The following is an 18,295-nucleotide window of genomic DNA, read 5'->3' on the forward strand; positions in this document are numbered from 1 at the left end:
CCAAACCTGCAACTCCACGTACTCCCCCGAAAGAGATCTGGGGTGTTACAAAAGCTTTGCATATCTGTATTAGACTGAAGAACAGTCTTCTTCCTTTTTAAAGATCCTCTGTCAAATATATGAATAGTGAGACCATTGAATTTTCTGGATAAAATTAATGTAAGTCTCAAAAGTTGCATGTTGAAACAGGATGATCTACTTTTGCAGTATTGGATAAAAATTCATATTAATTCACTGGCTGATGTAGGTTTTCATATTTTCTGGTACTATTTTCATCTACATTGTGTCTTCTAGGTTATCACCCTTCTAGCACTTTTTGTCTCAGTTTTAGCCAGGAAAAGCAGGAAGAAAATCAGATCCAACTTCATTAGCATAATTCCTGTTAGAGTTCATTGAAATTATTGTATGTGGAGAAGAAGAGTTCAGTTGCTTTGATGTTGCATCAGAAAAGTTCTGAAAGTGGAGGTATTTGCTCAGTTCAGTTTCTGGCTTTTGTGTGGCCTTTGATCCCACCATACCAAAGGTGGTTTTTTTTTGTTTTCCCCCCTGACATCCTTTCTGGCATCTCTGGTTATGCTGAAGGCCTCATACATTTTATTCAACCTTAGGTATAATCTTGCAGAAGGTACCCTGATTTTCTTCATCCAGCAGATCTGATTATGTTGTGTAAGTCTCTTTTTCTGGTGTTGCCTTTTATAGACACATCACTATTAATTCTTTCAATTACAACAATTTTAAAAACCTAACAGTTGTGTATTTAGGTTTGCTGTTCTACTGTGTTACCATAGACAGGTCTGCTTTCTTCCTGTGCCCATAATACTGAATTGTATTAATGTATTTACCCAGAACAATTTGCCACCAACTGTCTATTTTAATAAAGTCCATGTTTAAATTTGGAAGTTCTTCTTTTGGCTGTTTCTGAATATGATGCTGTCTAGTGTGCCTTATTATTGATGCTGCAGGTGCTTACTGGCATAGCTGAGTATTTTTTTTTCCCCTGAAAATGTTCCTTGATGTTCATAAAATTATTAAGCTCAGTTCAGACATTATTATGAAACAGATGCACATCTATTAGAACCTTGTTAAAAGGTGTTAACATACTTGTTTGCACACGTAATTATTTCAGGTTTGACTTACTGCTTCAGGGGAAGGTGAAATCATTGCTAAAGGGTGCAGTGGTAAAGTCCCCTGAGTTTGAATGTTGTGAGCTGACTCATTGTCTTTTTTGCTTGGTGGAAGATGTTAAGAATTTACAGTTCAGGATTTCAAAGCCTTAGATTCTTCATGGACCAGACATCAGCTTGGGCTGGTGAGATCTGGTAGTGGTATGTACTTGCTTTTTTTTTTTTCGGTTCAAAGATGGCACTAGGCAGATGTTTGTTTCACCTAAGAACTGTCTTCTGCAGGATTTAGAACTTGGTGTGTTAATCCACTTTTTGAAGTGGAGGATAACAGGAAAGAATGGTTTCTGGTGTTTTCAGGATGCTTGTATTTTCATATGTCCCCACCTGGAAGAAAACAGTATCACAGTCAAGATGCCCTTTGTTACTTGAGGACACAGATTTGGACATCACTCAAAATCTCCAGCAGAGTAGAAGAAATGGTGTTAAAACTCCTAGTCCTGCTAGATGAAAAATAATATTTTTCTAGTGATTGACACTAAGAAATAGTATTAAATCTGACTGTTGCTGAAAACTCTTAGAGATGGTTTCATTTATTGGTCCCTTTTAGGTCTCTGTTTAAGCTGTTTGAGTGTATTATTCCTGAAATTGTACTTTAAACCTGTTTTGGAAGTGTCTGTGGAAATCTGCAGCTGTCTTATCAATGCAGAGACAGTGCTTTCCATCAGCTCTCAGATGAGGTGTCCAGAGTGAGATGTGCTTATTTAAAAACATTTTTCTCCATTTTTTTTTTTAAATTTCAACTGTCTGAAAGTCACTGTGCCCCTGCAAGCTGTGTCAGCAAGTTTTTCTGCAAGGAAGTTTTAGGGAAGGTGGATTGTTGAAGAGAGAAGGTTGTCTGCTCTTCAGATCAGCACTTAACAAGCTTTTGACTTAAAAAATTGACTTTTTACTCTCTTGTGGTGCAGGTTTTATTTAAAATTGATCTTTACATTTATTCTTTGCTTTAACTCTGGGTAAGATTTAATCAATTTGAATGAATCAAGGATTCCCACCAGCTTCTGCATTGACATTGTTTTGTAGTGTCGGTATGTTGCTGACAGATATAGTCAAAACAAAGATTTATATTTAGGTGACTGAAAGACCGAAAAAATACCCATGGAATGACATCGGTCTTTAAAGACAACATCCTGTGACAGTATTTAGATTTGGTCTGACTTACAGATTCCAAAATACTGCATGGCTAGCTCTTGATGGGGCATCATTTATTGCTAACACTTGGCAATACAAAGCTCTATAAAGCTCTCCTTTGTGTGAGATAAGTCATTGTGTCTCTGGTATGCAAGAAAAAGCGGGCTGACTCTAGAAATACTTGTTTAACAGTTAATTCCTGGTGTGATAGATGTGTTTTAATTGGATTTCCTTAAAGGGAAGCTGTAGCTGGACATCCAGGCATTGTTTGCTGTAAGCTATTCTCAGCCTGCACACCAGCAGTCAGCAAATGTCGTTCAGTTAGTTTCAATTTGAACACTGTGAATACTGTTTAGCTCTACATTAGGGGAAAAGAAAAGCTCAATCAGGGAGGTGTTTTAAAAGAAGAATGCAAAGGTGTGGTTTTCTTATCCAAGGGGCAGAAAAGACAGGATGATCTTAATTTACTTACTGTGAAGCTTTACATTCCACAGCCTAATTACTTTGCAGTTGTACTGGCCATAACCCTTGGGAGGAACATCCTTCTTCAGTGGCAGCAGAGGGTAGGGGTGGAAGAGGAGTAAAGCTTCAGTGGATAATGCTACACTTTTTTGAAAGGACACTGTTTCTCATAAGAAGGAAAAAAATCCAAGCAGGCTACTGTGATAAATGATCATAGGTTTTTGAGAAGTCTTAGCTGATGGAAGTGAGTCAGCAGCTGCTTGGTTACATACAGAGTTGGTGATCTCAGAGGGATGGCTTAGCGTGGGGAGTAGACAAAGTTGTGTGATGGTGTTTGTGAAAAGGCCTATCACAGGTTTTATGTTAATGATGAAAAAAAAATAGGATACTCATCCAGATCCTTTCTTCTGCTGTCACTTTTTGCTTTATTTGATAGGCTTGAATACTGGGAAGATGTATGTACAGTGTGTGAAACATCTAACGGAACTGAAAATTGAGGTTGGCAGAGTTTAGCAATTTATTATATTAGTTCATGTGTAAAAATTGCATTGAAATGATGAAAAAAAATAAATTAGAGTGAGGGATGTTTTCTTCAGGGGAAGGAACTTTTTGGTTAAGAAATGATTACTCATGTCCTAAAGTAGCATAGAAACTCCTACTGAAAAAGATAATTAAGAGTCTTATTTGATGTTAGCTTGGAAGTGCAACCTTCTGAATGGGTGTTTCAAAAGCATCTCTAATGCTTTATTCTTCCCTTGAATCAATGCTGGTGTATGTGAGCTAAATCTGGCAGGGGTGAAAATGTGAGGAATTCCTTGCATGTGATCTTTGTATGTGTTGCCATGTATGTCACAGAAGCTTTTAATAGTTAGTTAATAAATGACCATTTGTGCCCTTTGTTGTTATGGTGAAGAAAAGTGAAGTGAAAATAGAGTACTGAGAAATAATTGTCTTGTCACAGACAGCCTGGTAAGTGGTAGTAAGTAACTCAAAGGATACTTCATGGAATACTTTGGTCTTTGTTAAACACATCATCACTTCATGTTTGATCTGTCTTGATTTTTGCTTCATTTATTATGCTATATTATTCATGTGCTTCTGAGGCCTGAGAGTGGGACTTTAAATGAAGGTTTTGTTCTTTGTAAAAAGGACCTATTTGCTTGTATAAGAACAGGGCTGAAGCAATTTGTGATGTGGGAGTTGGTATTGCTAATGGTTTTCATGCTGCAGATAGTTGACTGAGGTCTGATTATGAGCAAGGATCTGTTCTCATGGTGCAGCTGGGAGCTTTTGCTTGGATGCATACCAGCCTGTACAGCAAGTTGTCCTCATAGTGCATCTCTGCCCAGGGATGGCTGAGGTGTTAGACCAGACAGGGCTGCTTACACTGGGGTCAAGTGATGTCAGCTGAGGCACTCAGACTCCACACTCGGGCTGTCTTAGGACCTTTCTTGCTGTAGCCATTTTCTGCTTTTTCCAATTTGCAGGTCTTCTGGAGCTCAGCTTCATGACAGCTTTCTTACTATAGCTGTGTTGGCTGTGACTGAATACGAATGAAATCTGCTGTATGTTTTGGTACTGATTTCTTGTGTGCTTTTTAAAAATTTTTATGTCATTTTGCTTTGAATGAGGGGTATCATTTCCTATTTCTGTAGCATTTATGACACCCAAGGAGATAGTACAAGGCTTAGGAAAGGGAAATGGAAAACACCCCATCCTTTTCTTACCTCTAGGTAAGATAAATAACATCTTTGGAAGTTAGAAGACTAGCTGAGATCCATCTGCCTTTTTTCCATTGCAGTATACATGAAACTCACGATCTGGACCTGCTATGACTGACCCAGATGTCCTCACTGAGGTCCCAGCAGCTCTTAAACGCCTTGCCAAATATGTGGTGCGTGGCTTTTATGGCATTGAGCATGCTTTGGCTCTGGACATCCTCATCAGGAACCCCTGCGTGAAGGAGGAGGACATGCTGGAGCTTCTGAAGTTCGACAGGAAGCAGCTGAGGGCTGTCCTCAACACCTTGAAGGGTGACAAGTTCATCAAATGCAGGATGAGGGTTGAGACGGCCCCTGACGGCAAAACCACGCGCCACAACTATTACTTCATCAACTACCGCCTGCTTGTCAATGTGGTCAAGTACAAGCTGGACCACATGCGCCGCAGGATCGAGACCGATGAGAGAGACTCCACCAACCGAGCCTCTTTTAAATGCCCCATCTGCTTCAGCACTTTCACAGATTTGGAGGCCAACCAGCTGTTTGACCCCAGGACAGGTAAGGGTACAGCTGACAGAGTACTCTTGCTGCCTCATGTGGCTCTGGGTGCTGGACTTTTTAGGAAGCAGAGCCTTAGGAAAATTCTGTTTGAGCTTGGTCAGAGCTAGAGGGCAGTCTGTTCCTGCAGGTGGTATATGTTTGAGGGGAATACGAAAATAGTGTATACAGACAAATAGGAATCTTGGTGACAAGCAGGAGAGAAACGGAGGTCTTATTGCAGTCACAGTCAAGGGTGAATAAGGCAATCTGTCCTTGTTGGAAGCTGATGGCTTTTCAGTATAACCTGGTCTTGTGAGTAAACTGTTAGATTTCCAGGTAGTTTGCAGAGAGGGTATATGTAGAGTTGATTTCAGCTGGCCATGCAAGAAGTGAGTTGTTGCTGTTTAATACTCTAATAGCCTAGTGCATTATATTGCACAACTTTGTTTCCTGGTGCAAGGCAGTCTTACGAAAGTTAAAAGAAATTAATTACAGACTTGTCTGTGATTGGGAGTAAACAATATTCTTATTCATGTGCAAATCTCAGTGGAAGTGTGTGTGTCTGTCTCATGCGTATGAAATGAGAGTCTTTCTTGGGTGTCATTGTCTACTTTGTGCTTCTGTGCCAGGGAATAAAAGGAAGAACTCGTACACCTGCTGAGGTTGTTTCACTAGTAATCTAATCTGGGATTATTCTGGGGGGAAGGCAGGGAGGATAGGTGTTAATTTACTTTTTATTTTTTTTTTCCTTTTGAATTCTCTGTCCTGATTTTACTTTTTCAGAGAAGTAAGAGTACAGAAGTCAGGAGAGCTCTCAGGTGCATTGAAGTATTATGTTTTGTGTCTGTTAACATAATGAGAAACTATAAATTTGTCTGTTTAGCAACTGAAGCTTTTAATCTAGGGTTACTGATGTTCAATCTGCCAAGTGCAAGCACCAAGAAATGTTCAGCCTATCATTTTCCCTTTTTCCTCCCTCCAGAGGTAAAAAAGCTGTGAAACTCCTTTTACTTAAGCAACCATGAAGATGTTACTTAATACTAGAGGAGAATCCACTAAGTCAGGTAACAGTTGTTGATGAAATCCAGTGAAGCTCGCTGAGTAGAAATTGCTTCCTTGTGGAGCACCAAACCAGCAGTGCCAGCACAGAATTTCTGTGCTCACCACTGAGTGTAGAAACTCCAAGTGCCATCCACAGTTAATTATCATTTATGGTGGCTATGGTTGTGTGTATTGGGCTGAAGGGAAATGGTGCTTTTGCAGTTTTCATTGCTAAGGAGAGAGTAGAGAACCTGTGCAGAGAACACAGTGGGGAGTGTGAGACACTGATCCCAAGGTACCTCTAGCACTTAGCAAAGGCCTGTGGCCATTGCTTCCCAGCCTGCATGGGCAGTGAGTTCTGAGAGCAAAGAATTGCCTGTCAAGGAGGTAATGAAAATAATAATGCTGGGATTTGGCTTTGATACCAGGGCCTGTGTTCCAGGAACTGATATGGTCAACCAAGGATCTGTCTGCAATACAGACACTGACTGTGTCCACAATGTGAAGTTATTCACTGGCACATGGAGTGTTTTATGTTCTGATGAAGGACACAGCTAAGTGTTGTTTTCTCAGCTATTCCCAGGAGTCCTGTCAGTATTTGTGCAAATAACAAGATTGTCAGTTTACCTTCACTTACTTTCAGTAAGAACATAGCTGCCTAGAATTTAAGTATATTCTGTTTCTCTTTATATTATTTTTAAGTCAATGATACCTTCTTCTAGATAACGCACAATGATACTATTGTATGTCTGCTTTATATTGCAGTGGAGTGTCTTGTCTGCATGTTTCCTGCTGCTCTGGAATTCTGTATTATAAAAGACCTGAGAGACCCCCTGGGTCTTTCACAGAGGAAGCTCGTGAGGTCAAGGCATGCAGTGAAACAAGGTTTATTAGACAGTGAAGAGCCATCCTTTTCCAAAAATATCTTTAGCTCCTGTCAGTGCTAAAGATAAATCTCTCCCACTCAGGGAAACTTGTGGCAATACAACTGCTGAAAGGTAGCTGAAAGCCACATAGCTTCAGTCACAGCTGACCTGAGCTGCTCTTAGACTACAGCTATGTTGATAAAACTTTGTGAATTAAAAGGCCTGCTGGGCCAAAATCTGTTAATCCATGGAGCAGGTAGGACATGGAAGGCATCCTCTGCACCTAAAGAGAGAGTTTTTTTGTTAAAAAATGCCCTCTTTCACTGCCTGCCTTTTATCCTTGTCAGAGATGAGTGTGATTTAGATGTCCTGTGTTTTCTTCTGATTTGCTTTCCTCTTTCCTATCTACAGCTCAAATGCAAACTCTGAGTGGTTGGTGTCTGAGAATTGTCTAAGGGTTGCTCTTACCCTTCCTTATTAGCGAGGGTGAAGAGGTTTCCAGAACCACTCCATGACTGTGGTCATTATACTGGAATTTGTGAATTAAGAGTGCTTATGAAGAGCCTGTTCATAATTTGGATCTGTAGAGCTCTTTAATTTTTACCACAGCATCTGTGCCTACCTCTTGGATTTAGCAGAACCTTTGTTTCTTACAGGTCAAGTAGCTCTCTTTTGGCTCTATTCTTTACTCCATCTCTGAATAATGCTGTAATAAACCTAAGTGTTTATTTTTTAGTCAGAAAATATGATTATTGATGGTTTTGGAGGGTAGACACAAGTCTGCTGAGAGAAAATAATTGATAACGAGAAGAGTGTTTTCAGGGCCTGTAGGTACAGATGTGCTTTGACTACTATTCAGTTAACTTGTAAAAAATATTTTGAACACAGCAGTGTGTTTACCACTAAGGTAATTTTAATTGTAGATTTTTAAATAGGAGTGTTTCTTTGAGAGTGTGTTCTCTCTGTTTTTAAAAGCATTATAAGATTTTTTTTCATCCATCTCTTTCTCTGCCATTAAAAGTCTCAATCCAAAAAATCTCCAAAGGTTTCTGTGCTGTCAAAGGTTGAACAACTCTTATCTGGTACTTGAAGGAAGTTCAAGGACAGGATGTGAGACAGTGAAAGTCAGGATGACACCAAAAACTGGAGTTTTTCTGCTGCTTCAGCTCACAAGGTCTTTCAAAAAGTGAAAAGAAGTGCATGCAGTGTTGAAGGAGTTGCTTGGTCGTATGACCAGTGAGTGTGTGTGCCTGTTAACTCTGAGCATGGCATGCCCAAGTCCGGAGTTGCAGCCCCATCTGCTCTACATGAACTTGAACAGATCTCCAGCTGTCACACTTTGTCCTCTGGTGTTTTTTACTGTTACCTCCAAAGAAGGAATATCAGGAACCCCTGGTTTTAGAAGCAAACAAGTGTGAGCACAGCATTATTTTATTGTGCAAAAGTTTGCAATGGAAACTTGTAGCAAACCTTAGAAGAACTTCCTGATCAAAGAGTTTGCCTGTAGATGGGAAGTTGGTGCAGACTGGGTTGTTACAGGCTGAGCAGCTACTTTGTGAGTGTTTTGTAGTCTACAGGAGGAAAAACAGTAATGCTGATGAATGAAAAGTGTTACTTTTAGCTTTGTTTTTCCCATAGTCTGACTGAGAAAGGAAAAAGATTGTTGCTTTCCTGGAATATGTTAGTGTAAGCACTTGATCTTTGCCTTTCCCTTGTGCCATTATCCGCTGTCTGGTATTTCATCATTCCTCATTCTGCACTGAGCAATAGTTTGCAGCTGCTGCTGTGATAAAGCCTTAAGCAGGTAGAAAGTTTCAGCTATTCCCCTGAACGAGATAAGGGCTGCCTCTCGAGGCAGGGAGTAAACAGGGAAAGAGTTTGGTTGAGGAGCAGTAAGAAAAGCCATCTGCGAGATGTGCGATGTGAGTAACACTGCTGAACTTGGTCTACTACCAGACCTGGGCTGTCAGTGGACACTGGCATAAGGGAACACTGGGTTTTCCTGTTTCACCTAGAGATAGGATATTACATTAGTCTCTTAAAAGTATGGGAGGAGTGTTTTCCTCTGTGCTTTTAAATGTAGAAACTGTAGAAATTTGGGTTCTGCAGGCCAATCCCTTGAATTGCAGGTCAATCTCAGCAACTTGATACCATTTTGTGGACTGGATGTTTGGGAAATTAAATCTGCCCATGGGCATTCAGTGGAGTGTAGGGGAAGGACAGGAGGAGCTGCATTTCTCACCCGGCAGAGGGCTCTCTCTTTTCTCTGTACAGATGGGCTTGGCTTGCTTAATCTATGGAATGTCACAACACTGGAAATTATGTTCATGGATGTGTGTTTCTATAGCATGATTAATTGGATCTGGCTGGAGAAGGTCTCTAATGTATCCTCTTCTCATACCCTAATCATATTTATAAATCCAGTGTAGTGTTGGAGTTCTGTCAAATTCAAGGTCAGTTTGAAAGAAAGTATGTGACTAGAAACTGCAAAAGGGAGAGTAAGGTGGAGGTAAAGGAGCAGCAGAAACAAGATTCTGCAGTGCATCACAGGGCTGGTATTCAGCCCTGGATTTCCTTAGGTGTTCTAAATAGCAAGCTGTTTTAGGATACTCACCAGTGCAGCAAGTGGATTTGATGTTAGGAAGCGTAAGGCTAGATGAAGTAATTTTTCCACTGCTCTCTTCCACCTTTGCAATATAATTTTTCCCCAGTCTTGTGTTTCTTTCACTTCTGTTACTGTGAAGAAAAATGTTGATGTTACCAGTACGTTGTAATTAGAGTTGATCTCTGGTGTCCATCTATACATTGTGTCCTCACCATAGTACTCAGTTTGATAAGGTGTGAATAGTAGTGGAAAGAAAAGGATGGAAGACAGGTGGGTAATGTGAATGAGGAAGGTGATGCTTGTTGGGATGTTCTTAATTGCAGTTGTAATCACTGAAGTATTTTGTTGCTTTTGGAAATCACTGCAGTTAATTATGTGTCTGCTCTTTGTCCTCCCACAGTTTGCTCTTGGTTTGTTGGATGATTTTGTGTGGATGCCTCACTGTTCCTATAAATGCACTGTAATGGCAACATACTGTGTATCTGGATGCCTTTCTTATTCTGTGTACTGATAAGAAATTTAATTTGGGAAGAACAAATTGAAGGTGACAATATCAGTTTTATAGAAGGAAAGACAACACCTTGAATATAATTTTAACCCTCTTATTTTACTGTCACCCTCTCACATGTCCTTTGTGTACTTCCTAACAGAATTGCACATAACACATTCAGAGACTGTTTTTCTGTATCTGTCACAAGGCACTTAATATCACATTCAGCCAGCCTGTGTGCAGCTGAGTGCTTATGTGGTTCTGGCCCTGTTCCTGAGATTAGAAATTTGACTAGTCTTTCATTTTTTTTGTTTTGGTCTTGTGTGCTGACTTCTGGAGTTACTGCCTTTTCTCCTGAGTGCTCAGCTCCTCATTTCATCCCTAGTGAGCTGCTCGGAATACATCTGTCTTCTCATCTTCTTTTGAATTCCCACTTCCTCAGGCAAGTTCTATGTTAGCTTCGAGACTTCCTCATCTGATTCAATTTCCTTTTGAGCTTGTCCTATCTATTTTGTTAAATTTTTATTATGCTTCCCCTTTCCCCTGCTTTTTTGCCTTACCCTTTCTTGGAGAGCTCTTGTGTCCATTTCTAGTGCATATCTTGTATTCTGTCCCTTCCAGCCACTGGAAAAGATAAATAACTTCCTGCTATTTATTCTATATATTCACACAGTGTAGCCAGTCCTGTTTGAACTTTATGCTCTTGTTTCTTGTCCTTTGAGTTAAATGATTTTCAGACATTCTGGATATCTGTCTGCCATGTAATGCCATGTATGTGCTAGGTGATGCTACTACTACAATTTGCAACTTTTAACCAGCCAAAATGAGGTCTTGGCAAGTCTTAATAGATATACTAAAACTTCTCTTGAAAAAGAAAGGATTCAGAACAGTTCTGCTTTGAACAACTTCATGTTCTGTGAAGTTGTGTTTTTGCTATCATTGTTAACTTTCCAAGTGCATGAAAACCCATGAGTGTGATTTTCCTTGACTCTACAAGCACACTTTGTCTGTGCTGCCACTGAGAGCTTTTGGCAAACACAAGAAGTAGGAAAGTGTCCATGCTCTGCTTAGTTTTTCTATTTCTATTCAAGTTCCTGGCAAAATCTCCAAGAGTACTCCTGTCAGCTTCACTCTGCTTCAGCTTTATAAGCCTTGGAGCCGCAGGGAAAGGAAAACTGAGAAAAACATAGCAGAATTAATGCATGTTTTCCTCAAAATAAAAATACTCTGTGGAGTGACTTCAAGGTTACATCTGTAACTTCAACCGATTCCCTGTGGATTGGGTACCCTGTCTGGAAAATAACCAGGTGGTCTAACCATGGATCTCCCAGCTTGATGGAGAAATAGGTGAAGGAAGGGTTGGAACCTGTGCTATGCAGAACATCAGTCAAAGAGGATAAGCTGCTGCCTGTAGAATGCTGGCTGGTCACTTCCCTGGATTCCACATTGACATCTGGCTGGAATGCTGTCTCTCTTAGATTAACCTGTCTGATAAATGCATGCCCTAACAGTATTGATTCATATTTTTTTTTTGTTTTATCTGTGAAGGGCATTTCATTATTTGAAGTACAAGAAGTAATTGCCCTTTAAGTAAAGGCTATCACTAACTTCTCTTAGCTTTGCAAATTGAAATAGATTGCAGCAAGAAGATCTCTGTAAAATCTGTAAATATTACTAAGCCATTTATAGTGATGAAAGCTGAACTGCAGCATTCCTTTCTTTTGTTCTAGTGACTTGTTCTTTTGAAACTGCATCCTTGGTAATATAATCTGCAAATGCTCTTTCAGGCATGGGCATCTCTAAGTCAGATCGAGAGTTTATGGAGAATCCTGTAACTTGTATTGCAGTCCCTCTGCTACTGACTGCAGTTTAAGAGTATAGTGTGTTGGCTCAGTTGGTATTTTGTTGTAGTGTTCTTGACTGAAAGAAAAAATACCTATCTGTGGTTCCCACTGGGCTTCCTTTGGATAATCCCTCTGTCCAGTTGTGTTTTTCTTGGCTAAGTGTCTGGTTTAATTTATCCACAGTTAGAACCAAAGGAAGAACTCTGTCAGCTCAGAGCTGCTGAGGTTGTGCATATGAGCTGGAGTAAAAATAGCTTCTGGAAAGGAGGAAAGGATTCCTCTCTTCAGTTTATAGTGAATGCACATTAAATCATCTGACTCTTCTGAAAATTGCCAATAATTTGATGTGTCTCATGCAGTCCAGTTTTTGAATGTTTAATTTACCTTTCAAGAGAAATGTCTTTGCTTTAAAACTGTATTACAGTAATTTTAATTTAGTTGAGCTAAAAATGATCTGCACACTGAGATGAATGAGCAACATGGTCTTCCTCTAGATAATATTAAGTTGTTCTCAAGGTGCTGCTTTTTTTTTTTTTTTTCAATTAAAGGTTAAATTGTTTTCTAATTGCAAATCCAGCTCATCAGGAAGGTGAAACTTTAGCATGAAGTGTAGGTTAATGTTGTTGTGAAGTGCTGAAGGAAATTTGGTTGATGTCTTAAATTTTCTTGAGTTTACTGCCTAAACTATGGTCAAGAAATAAATACATATAGGGGCAGTTCCATATACACACTGCAATCTGTGATCAAGTTGCTATTTCACAGCTGAGTTACAGCACTGCTTTGCCCTTAGAGCACCTTGCATGCCTCATTCTCCACTGATAACCTGCTGTGGCCCCCGGCAGAGCTTATTAACTTGTATCCTGTACAGTGGTCTAGTGAAATGTATTTTAAACTGCTGACTGGGCCCCAGGACTGTCTTTGTATAGCTGTACTTGGCTCTTAGGCAGAAAAAAGCTGGTATCTTTTTGGCTTTCATTTAAGATCAGTGATACAGCTGGGTGTGTTTTCTCCCAGAGTGCTGGCTGGGTACAATCTGGAGGCTCAAGTTTTCCTGTCCTGTACAGATATGTGCCTTCCAGAGCACATTGCAGGTCAGGCATGGAGCTTGAAGAAGGAAAATCTGTTGACCCATGTTCAGGTAAGCAGTTCTGCCACTTGAGGAACGAGCTTTTTTGCAATCTAGAGTTACCAAGTTTCTTTTGCTTAAGCAGTGTGAGATTTGGGAATGCAGGAGGAGGAGAGTGGAAGTGCAGACAGTGATCATGTGATCTCAAGTACATTTTAGAAGATAAGTAAACAGTTCAGTGTTCCACCTAAGCTGTGCTCTTCTGAGAGAGGCAACAATAACAAGAGGCATGAAACCTACTTGTTGAAGATTGGTACTTCAAAAGGATTGGCAAGGCTTTTAATTCTCTCTACCAGGGATGGCCAGGAGGGGCATTTCATCAGAACACAGCATCCTCTCTTCAATGGCTAAAAGAAATCTGGGTGTCAGAAGGAAACAGGCAGCTGCTTTGATGGAATGGGAGAAAGCTCAGTAATACAAAACTGTTCTGAAAATGCCAGTCTAAAATTGCATCATGGAAGCATTTTATCTCTTCACAGTCAAAATTTTTCTTCTTCTTGGGCTGTTTAATAGTTTTATTCTTTCTTTCTTCTGGAGGACTTAACATGAGTTAACAGAAGTGGCTAATAATCAGGTACTTTGGTTGTGCTTACAGGCGAAGCTAAGGCAAGTTATCTCCTCTGGATTCCCTTTGGTGTTAGTCTGAAACAGTATGATCCAGTTTGCTGACTTCAGGCTGGGGAAAAAGAGTTAAACTACACTGCTTCTGAAAACAATCCTGTTGACAAGTAGATAAATGCCTTTAGTAGTTTTACTGCATGACTGGAGTATATAAACTCCTCATGCCCATCATTATGGGAATACTTGAATACCGTAGTTTTAAGTTGCAAAGAGATTAGCAACTTTGGAATGTAATTAAGTGGAGTTGAAAGAAGACATACCTTTTTAATTTTTGTAAGAATTGCACTGAGATGCTGAAACTGATTGAAAAGGGGTTTGCTTATCTACCGTGAAGCCTAAAAAGCAGTGACTTAACCATAAAAGACAAAGGATTAAGTGATTTGTGAATCTTCACTTAAGATGGTTCTTCCTGCTTTATGAGCAGGATCATAGAAATATAAGATTGTTTTTGGGAACAGACCACATCAATTTTAAAAACAAACAAAACCCAACATTCTTTTCATATGAGAAGACAGCAGGAGCTGTAATTTAATTGGCTGATCTGTATTGCTGTGTAAAAATATTGATGTAACAATCTTAAAAATGTCAGAGAAGCTGATGAAGGAAGAGGCAATCATTCTTACGTGCTGTATGTGATGCTCTATCAGCTAAAACTCTGGGCTGTTTCTGTTTTTGTCTTAATTTTTTTTTGCATTTTAAAGAATTTAACTCAAGGAAATCTGTGTGTTCTCAAGACAGAGTTGAGCTGTTTGCTATCACCCAAATATTTTAATGTGATAACTGAACATCAGGTGTCTAGATTGGAATGTTTTTGTTGAGGATTGAGTTCCTCAATCCTGCCTGTGGTCCTCCCTCTCAGACAAGAGTCTTGCCACTGGTAAATGCTTTGGTGATTCATCTTAATCTGGAGCTGGAGCTAATGACCCACAAAAGCAGTAGCTTGTAAAGCTGACAGGAACTTGCTGTTTTCAGGCAACAAAGGCTGCTGTGCTTCTCAGCAGTTTAATATTTGCTTCCAAAACATGATCCTGTTTGTCATCTGAATCTGTAGTACTCATTCAGGAATTGGAGTGTTCAGGATCTGCCTTGTGTGTTCTCAAGACTGCAGTTGTTACAGTCTAGTGAAGGGTGAAAGAGCTACAGTTGTAGAACCAGAGAAGATGTGACTGAGCCTGAGTTTGACCTGTGCCCATCAGCATACAGCTTTTAGCTCCTCCTAAATGCTCCTTGGGTGACTATATTGTTTAGATACCACAGCTCAAACTGGGCATGAGCTCCACAGATCCCCCTTCTATCACATCTTTACATGGCTTTATCACTTATTACTTAAGTTTTCTGTCTTCCAGATGGAAAATGTATAACACTTGTTCCTCACACTTGCTTGATTTGCCTGGTTAGACTGATAGTTTTTGGAGCAGAATTTTTTTTATCAAGTATTTTTTTGGAGGACTCCAATTCTGTGCAGCTGAGCATCTGTATCCCACGTCGGTAGGACCAGTGCCTCAGAAATACCAATGAGTCTCTGCTGGTCTTCAGCACTGTTCTGAAATTTTATATTTAACTAGATGACAAAATTACAAGCAAATGCTTACAAATTACTGAGGTTCTTCTGGCTTGCCCTGCTCTCTTGGATTGGAAGAGACTTTGTTACCTTGTTAAATGAGTCACTTATACCTCGCTTCTCCCTCTTCAGAGTACAGGTAATAACTCAGATTCAGTATCATTGGAGCATTGCTGCTCTTGCACCTGTAAAAGGAAGGAATAAGAGCTTGCTTCTCTTTTTATTTGAATTTTAATTTATTAGCTCACTTCTATCAACTCTGGTGTATTTCTAATAGCAAGATGGCAATTTGCCTTGGAGTTGTGCCAGTTGTGGCACCAAACATGAGTGCATTCTTAAGGAGAGGGCAAGCAAATGGAATTAAACAGCACAGCAGGCCTGCTCTTTGAAACTCCCCAAGAGGGCTCAAAGATTTGCAATTAATGCCCATATGTTTGTTTATAATCAGTTTTGAAAGAGCATTAAGACCCTGTAAAGTACTGAATGCTGAAAGACATGAAATCAGGTTTGGAAATCTAAGAGTTAATTTACGCAGTTGTAATTTGTTTTCTTCTCAGATCTCTGTCTGCATCAGAATTTCTGCAATAATTTTTTAATATGCATTTACTGGGTTATTTTATTAAGGCTGTATAGAATCACTTTCTTTAATGGAATGACAGTGTTTGCTTGCAAGTATGCTGTACAATTTCATGATGTCAAAACATTGATTCTTCAACTTGTGATGACTATTTTAAAGATCTACTGTCAGCTGTGATGCAAAATCCTTTAATATAATTTGTGATATGCCTTTTTAGGTTACAGGAGTTAAAACTTGGAATTGATCTCTTAGAAGTTACTTTGTTTGAGAATATGCTATGTGATGCAGTTGCAGGCATAGGCACTCACTTGGATTGTCTGCATCAGTCTTTGTAGGTGCCCCAATATTGCCAAGCCTGAAAGATGATAGGGGATATTGGTTTTTATACCTATTCTGCCAATTTGAAGGTGCCTTTATAAGGATTATAGCTATAATCTGTAGGCAATGTTGAAAGTCAAGTGCAGATATGGAAAAAGTAATGGAAAAATAATTTGATGCTTTGGACTTTACTAATTATCATCTTGTTGACTAATGACAGTTTATGTAATTCATCAAGACAATTTTTCATTCCAGTTGTCTTCTACTGAGGATTTGCCACCTTTTCCAATTTGTCTCGTTAGTACATACATATACACCTAAGAATCTACATTCAAAATCTTTAGGAAAAAGTATGAAATTTAAGTAAGCCAGGATAGACTCTTGAAATTCCCTCTAAGGCTAACAGTTAGCAATGATTTCTTTTTTTCTAAAAGTGGTGTTCTCCACCAAGTGTGCAATCATTTTGTGATTAATTTATCTGGGCAATGTTTCTTTAGTTTTCTGATAAGCATCCAGAGCAGTTAAAAATTCTCTTCTCCCAACCAAAATAGATTGCTTTGCATTTTTCTCATTATCCTTTATCTTATCTCATTATACTTTTCTAAAACTTAACATTTGATGTTTTTTTCTCTAATAACTCATACTTCTGATCAGTTCCCTCCTTATGAGTAAATTCTCCTCCATGCCTTAGCCTCCACCAATATCCAGTTTTCCTGAATGTGTTATGGAGTATAGCCCCTAACAAAATGGGCTGAGTATCATCTCTCCTCCACCCTTCTGCAGTCCTGAATTCTATTCACTGGATCACTGCCATCATAGTTAGTTTTTTTTCCTCTGCATTAACTCAAGGTAATCGCTATTCATCACTGAGCTGCAAGAGGTTAGATAATGTCCTTGGAAGTAGGAAGGAAGAGAAGAGGCCAACTGCAGCAGTCTCCAAGTGGGATGTGTGCAAAACAATCCATTAAGGTGGGAGGAATACCAAGAAAATATTTTTGTAACATCAATAAAAAGCTAAACCAGTTTTTCATCTTTATCTTGTTCCTAATTCTATTTTTGTATATGCTTCATAATATATAGCATATTATTACAGTCTACATTTTACTACATTATGTATGTACTATTATTATTACATGTGCAATCAAAAAAATTATCTGGAGCTTCAGATTTCCTCTTTCTCTTTTCTCTTCCAAGGACAACTTCAAGTCCCTTGCCCATGTAAGGATTTTTTTTGTTTTTTAAAAATTCTTTTAATCCTTATTTTTTTAATCCAGAGCATTATGATTTTGTTGTTTGAGAGTTAAATCAGACTCTGGGTTTGTTTGTCAGTTTGAAAGGCTGTGTTTTGTGCTCTTAAGACTTGCATGGATTTTAATAAAGCACCTTGATCTCTTGCTGACTGCTTTTGTCAAAAATTACAATGTTTCTTCTTTCCACTGGCATCTTTTGTCTGGCTTTCCTTGACCCTGAAGTAAACTCCTAATATGCTCTGAATACATTGTTGTGAAATTGAGATTTCTCTGACATCTTTAACTTGTCTCATCTGTTTCAGTGCATCCCTTTGGACGTGCATCAGATAAAAGGATTGCTGTGACTTTTTACATTATGAACTAGCTGAAAGGTAGTCCTTGGAGCACACAGAAGAGGATGCCACTAACTTTGTAGTGCTGTTCTTCATCTTCTGCCCAAGGAGAGTTGAGACTATTCCTGTTTGGGGTTGCAGTGATAACAAGTGATTGCTTTTGTGCCTGCTTCCCATTAAAAGCTCTTCTCTTCTTAATGCTGCAAGTTGCAGCTGAGCAAGGTTATGTGGTTTGAGGTTTTGCTTTTGTTTTCATTCTCTCTTACCTTACTTTGTCATAGCTCTAAGGCAAAACATCCCTGTGGGTTCAGATGGAACCGGAACAATTTGCTTCATTCCTCAGGTTGTTGTGAGTGAGGCAAAATTATTCTGGAAATATTTGGGAAAGCTGGAGCTTTTTGTTAAAAGAAAAGCCAGCAAAAGTGATAGGATCTTGGATTGTGTAAATAAGGAGATGCTTAGCTGTGTGCAAAGATAAATTTTGATGAAAACTTGCTCTGCAAAAAGGTGAGTTTAATATAGGAATAGAGAAGTACTCAGAGTACTGTTTCTTAGATTTTTCAAAAACTAATTCAAGATGCAAGGCAGAGTAAAAAATCTTTTGATATTGGACTCTTAAAAGTTACTGC

General features: G+C 39.2%; 1 protein-coding gene across 1 annotated transcript in view; it reads left to right on the plus strand.

Annotated features, from left to right (window-relative positions):
- Nucleotides 1–18,295, plus strand: part of GTF2E1 (general transcription factor IIE subunit 1) — a 48,446-nt gene that overhangs the window by 3,266 nt on the left and 26,885 nt on the right. The window contains exon 2 of the mRNA XM_062515512.1: nucleotides 4,576–5,053. Within this exon, the coding sequence (XP_062371496.1) occupies nucleotides 4,606–5,053 (448 nt within the window). The 5' untranslated portion in view covers nucleotides 4,576–4,605. The remainder of the gene's footprint in view (nucleotides 1–4,575; nucleotides 5,054–18,295) is intronic.

This window comes from Cinclus cinclus, chromosome 2, assembly GCF_963662255.1.
Source record: "Cinclus cinclus chromosome 2, bCinCin1.1, whole genome shotgun sequence".
Taxonomy (NCBI): Eukaryota; Metazoa; Chordata; class Aves; order Passeriformes; family Cinclidae; genus Cinclus; species Cinclus cinclus.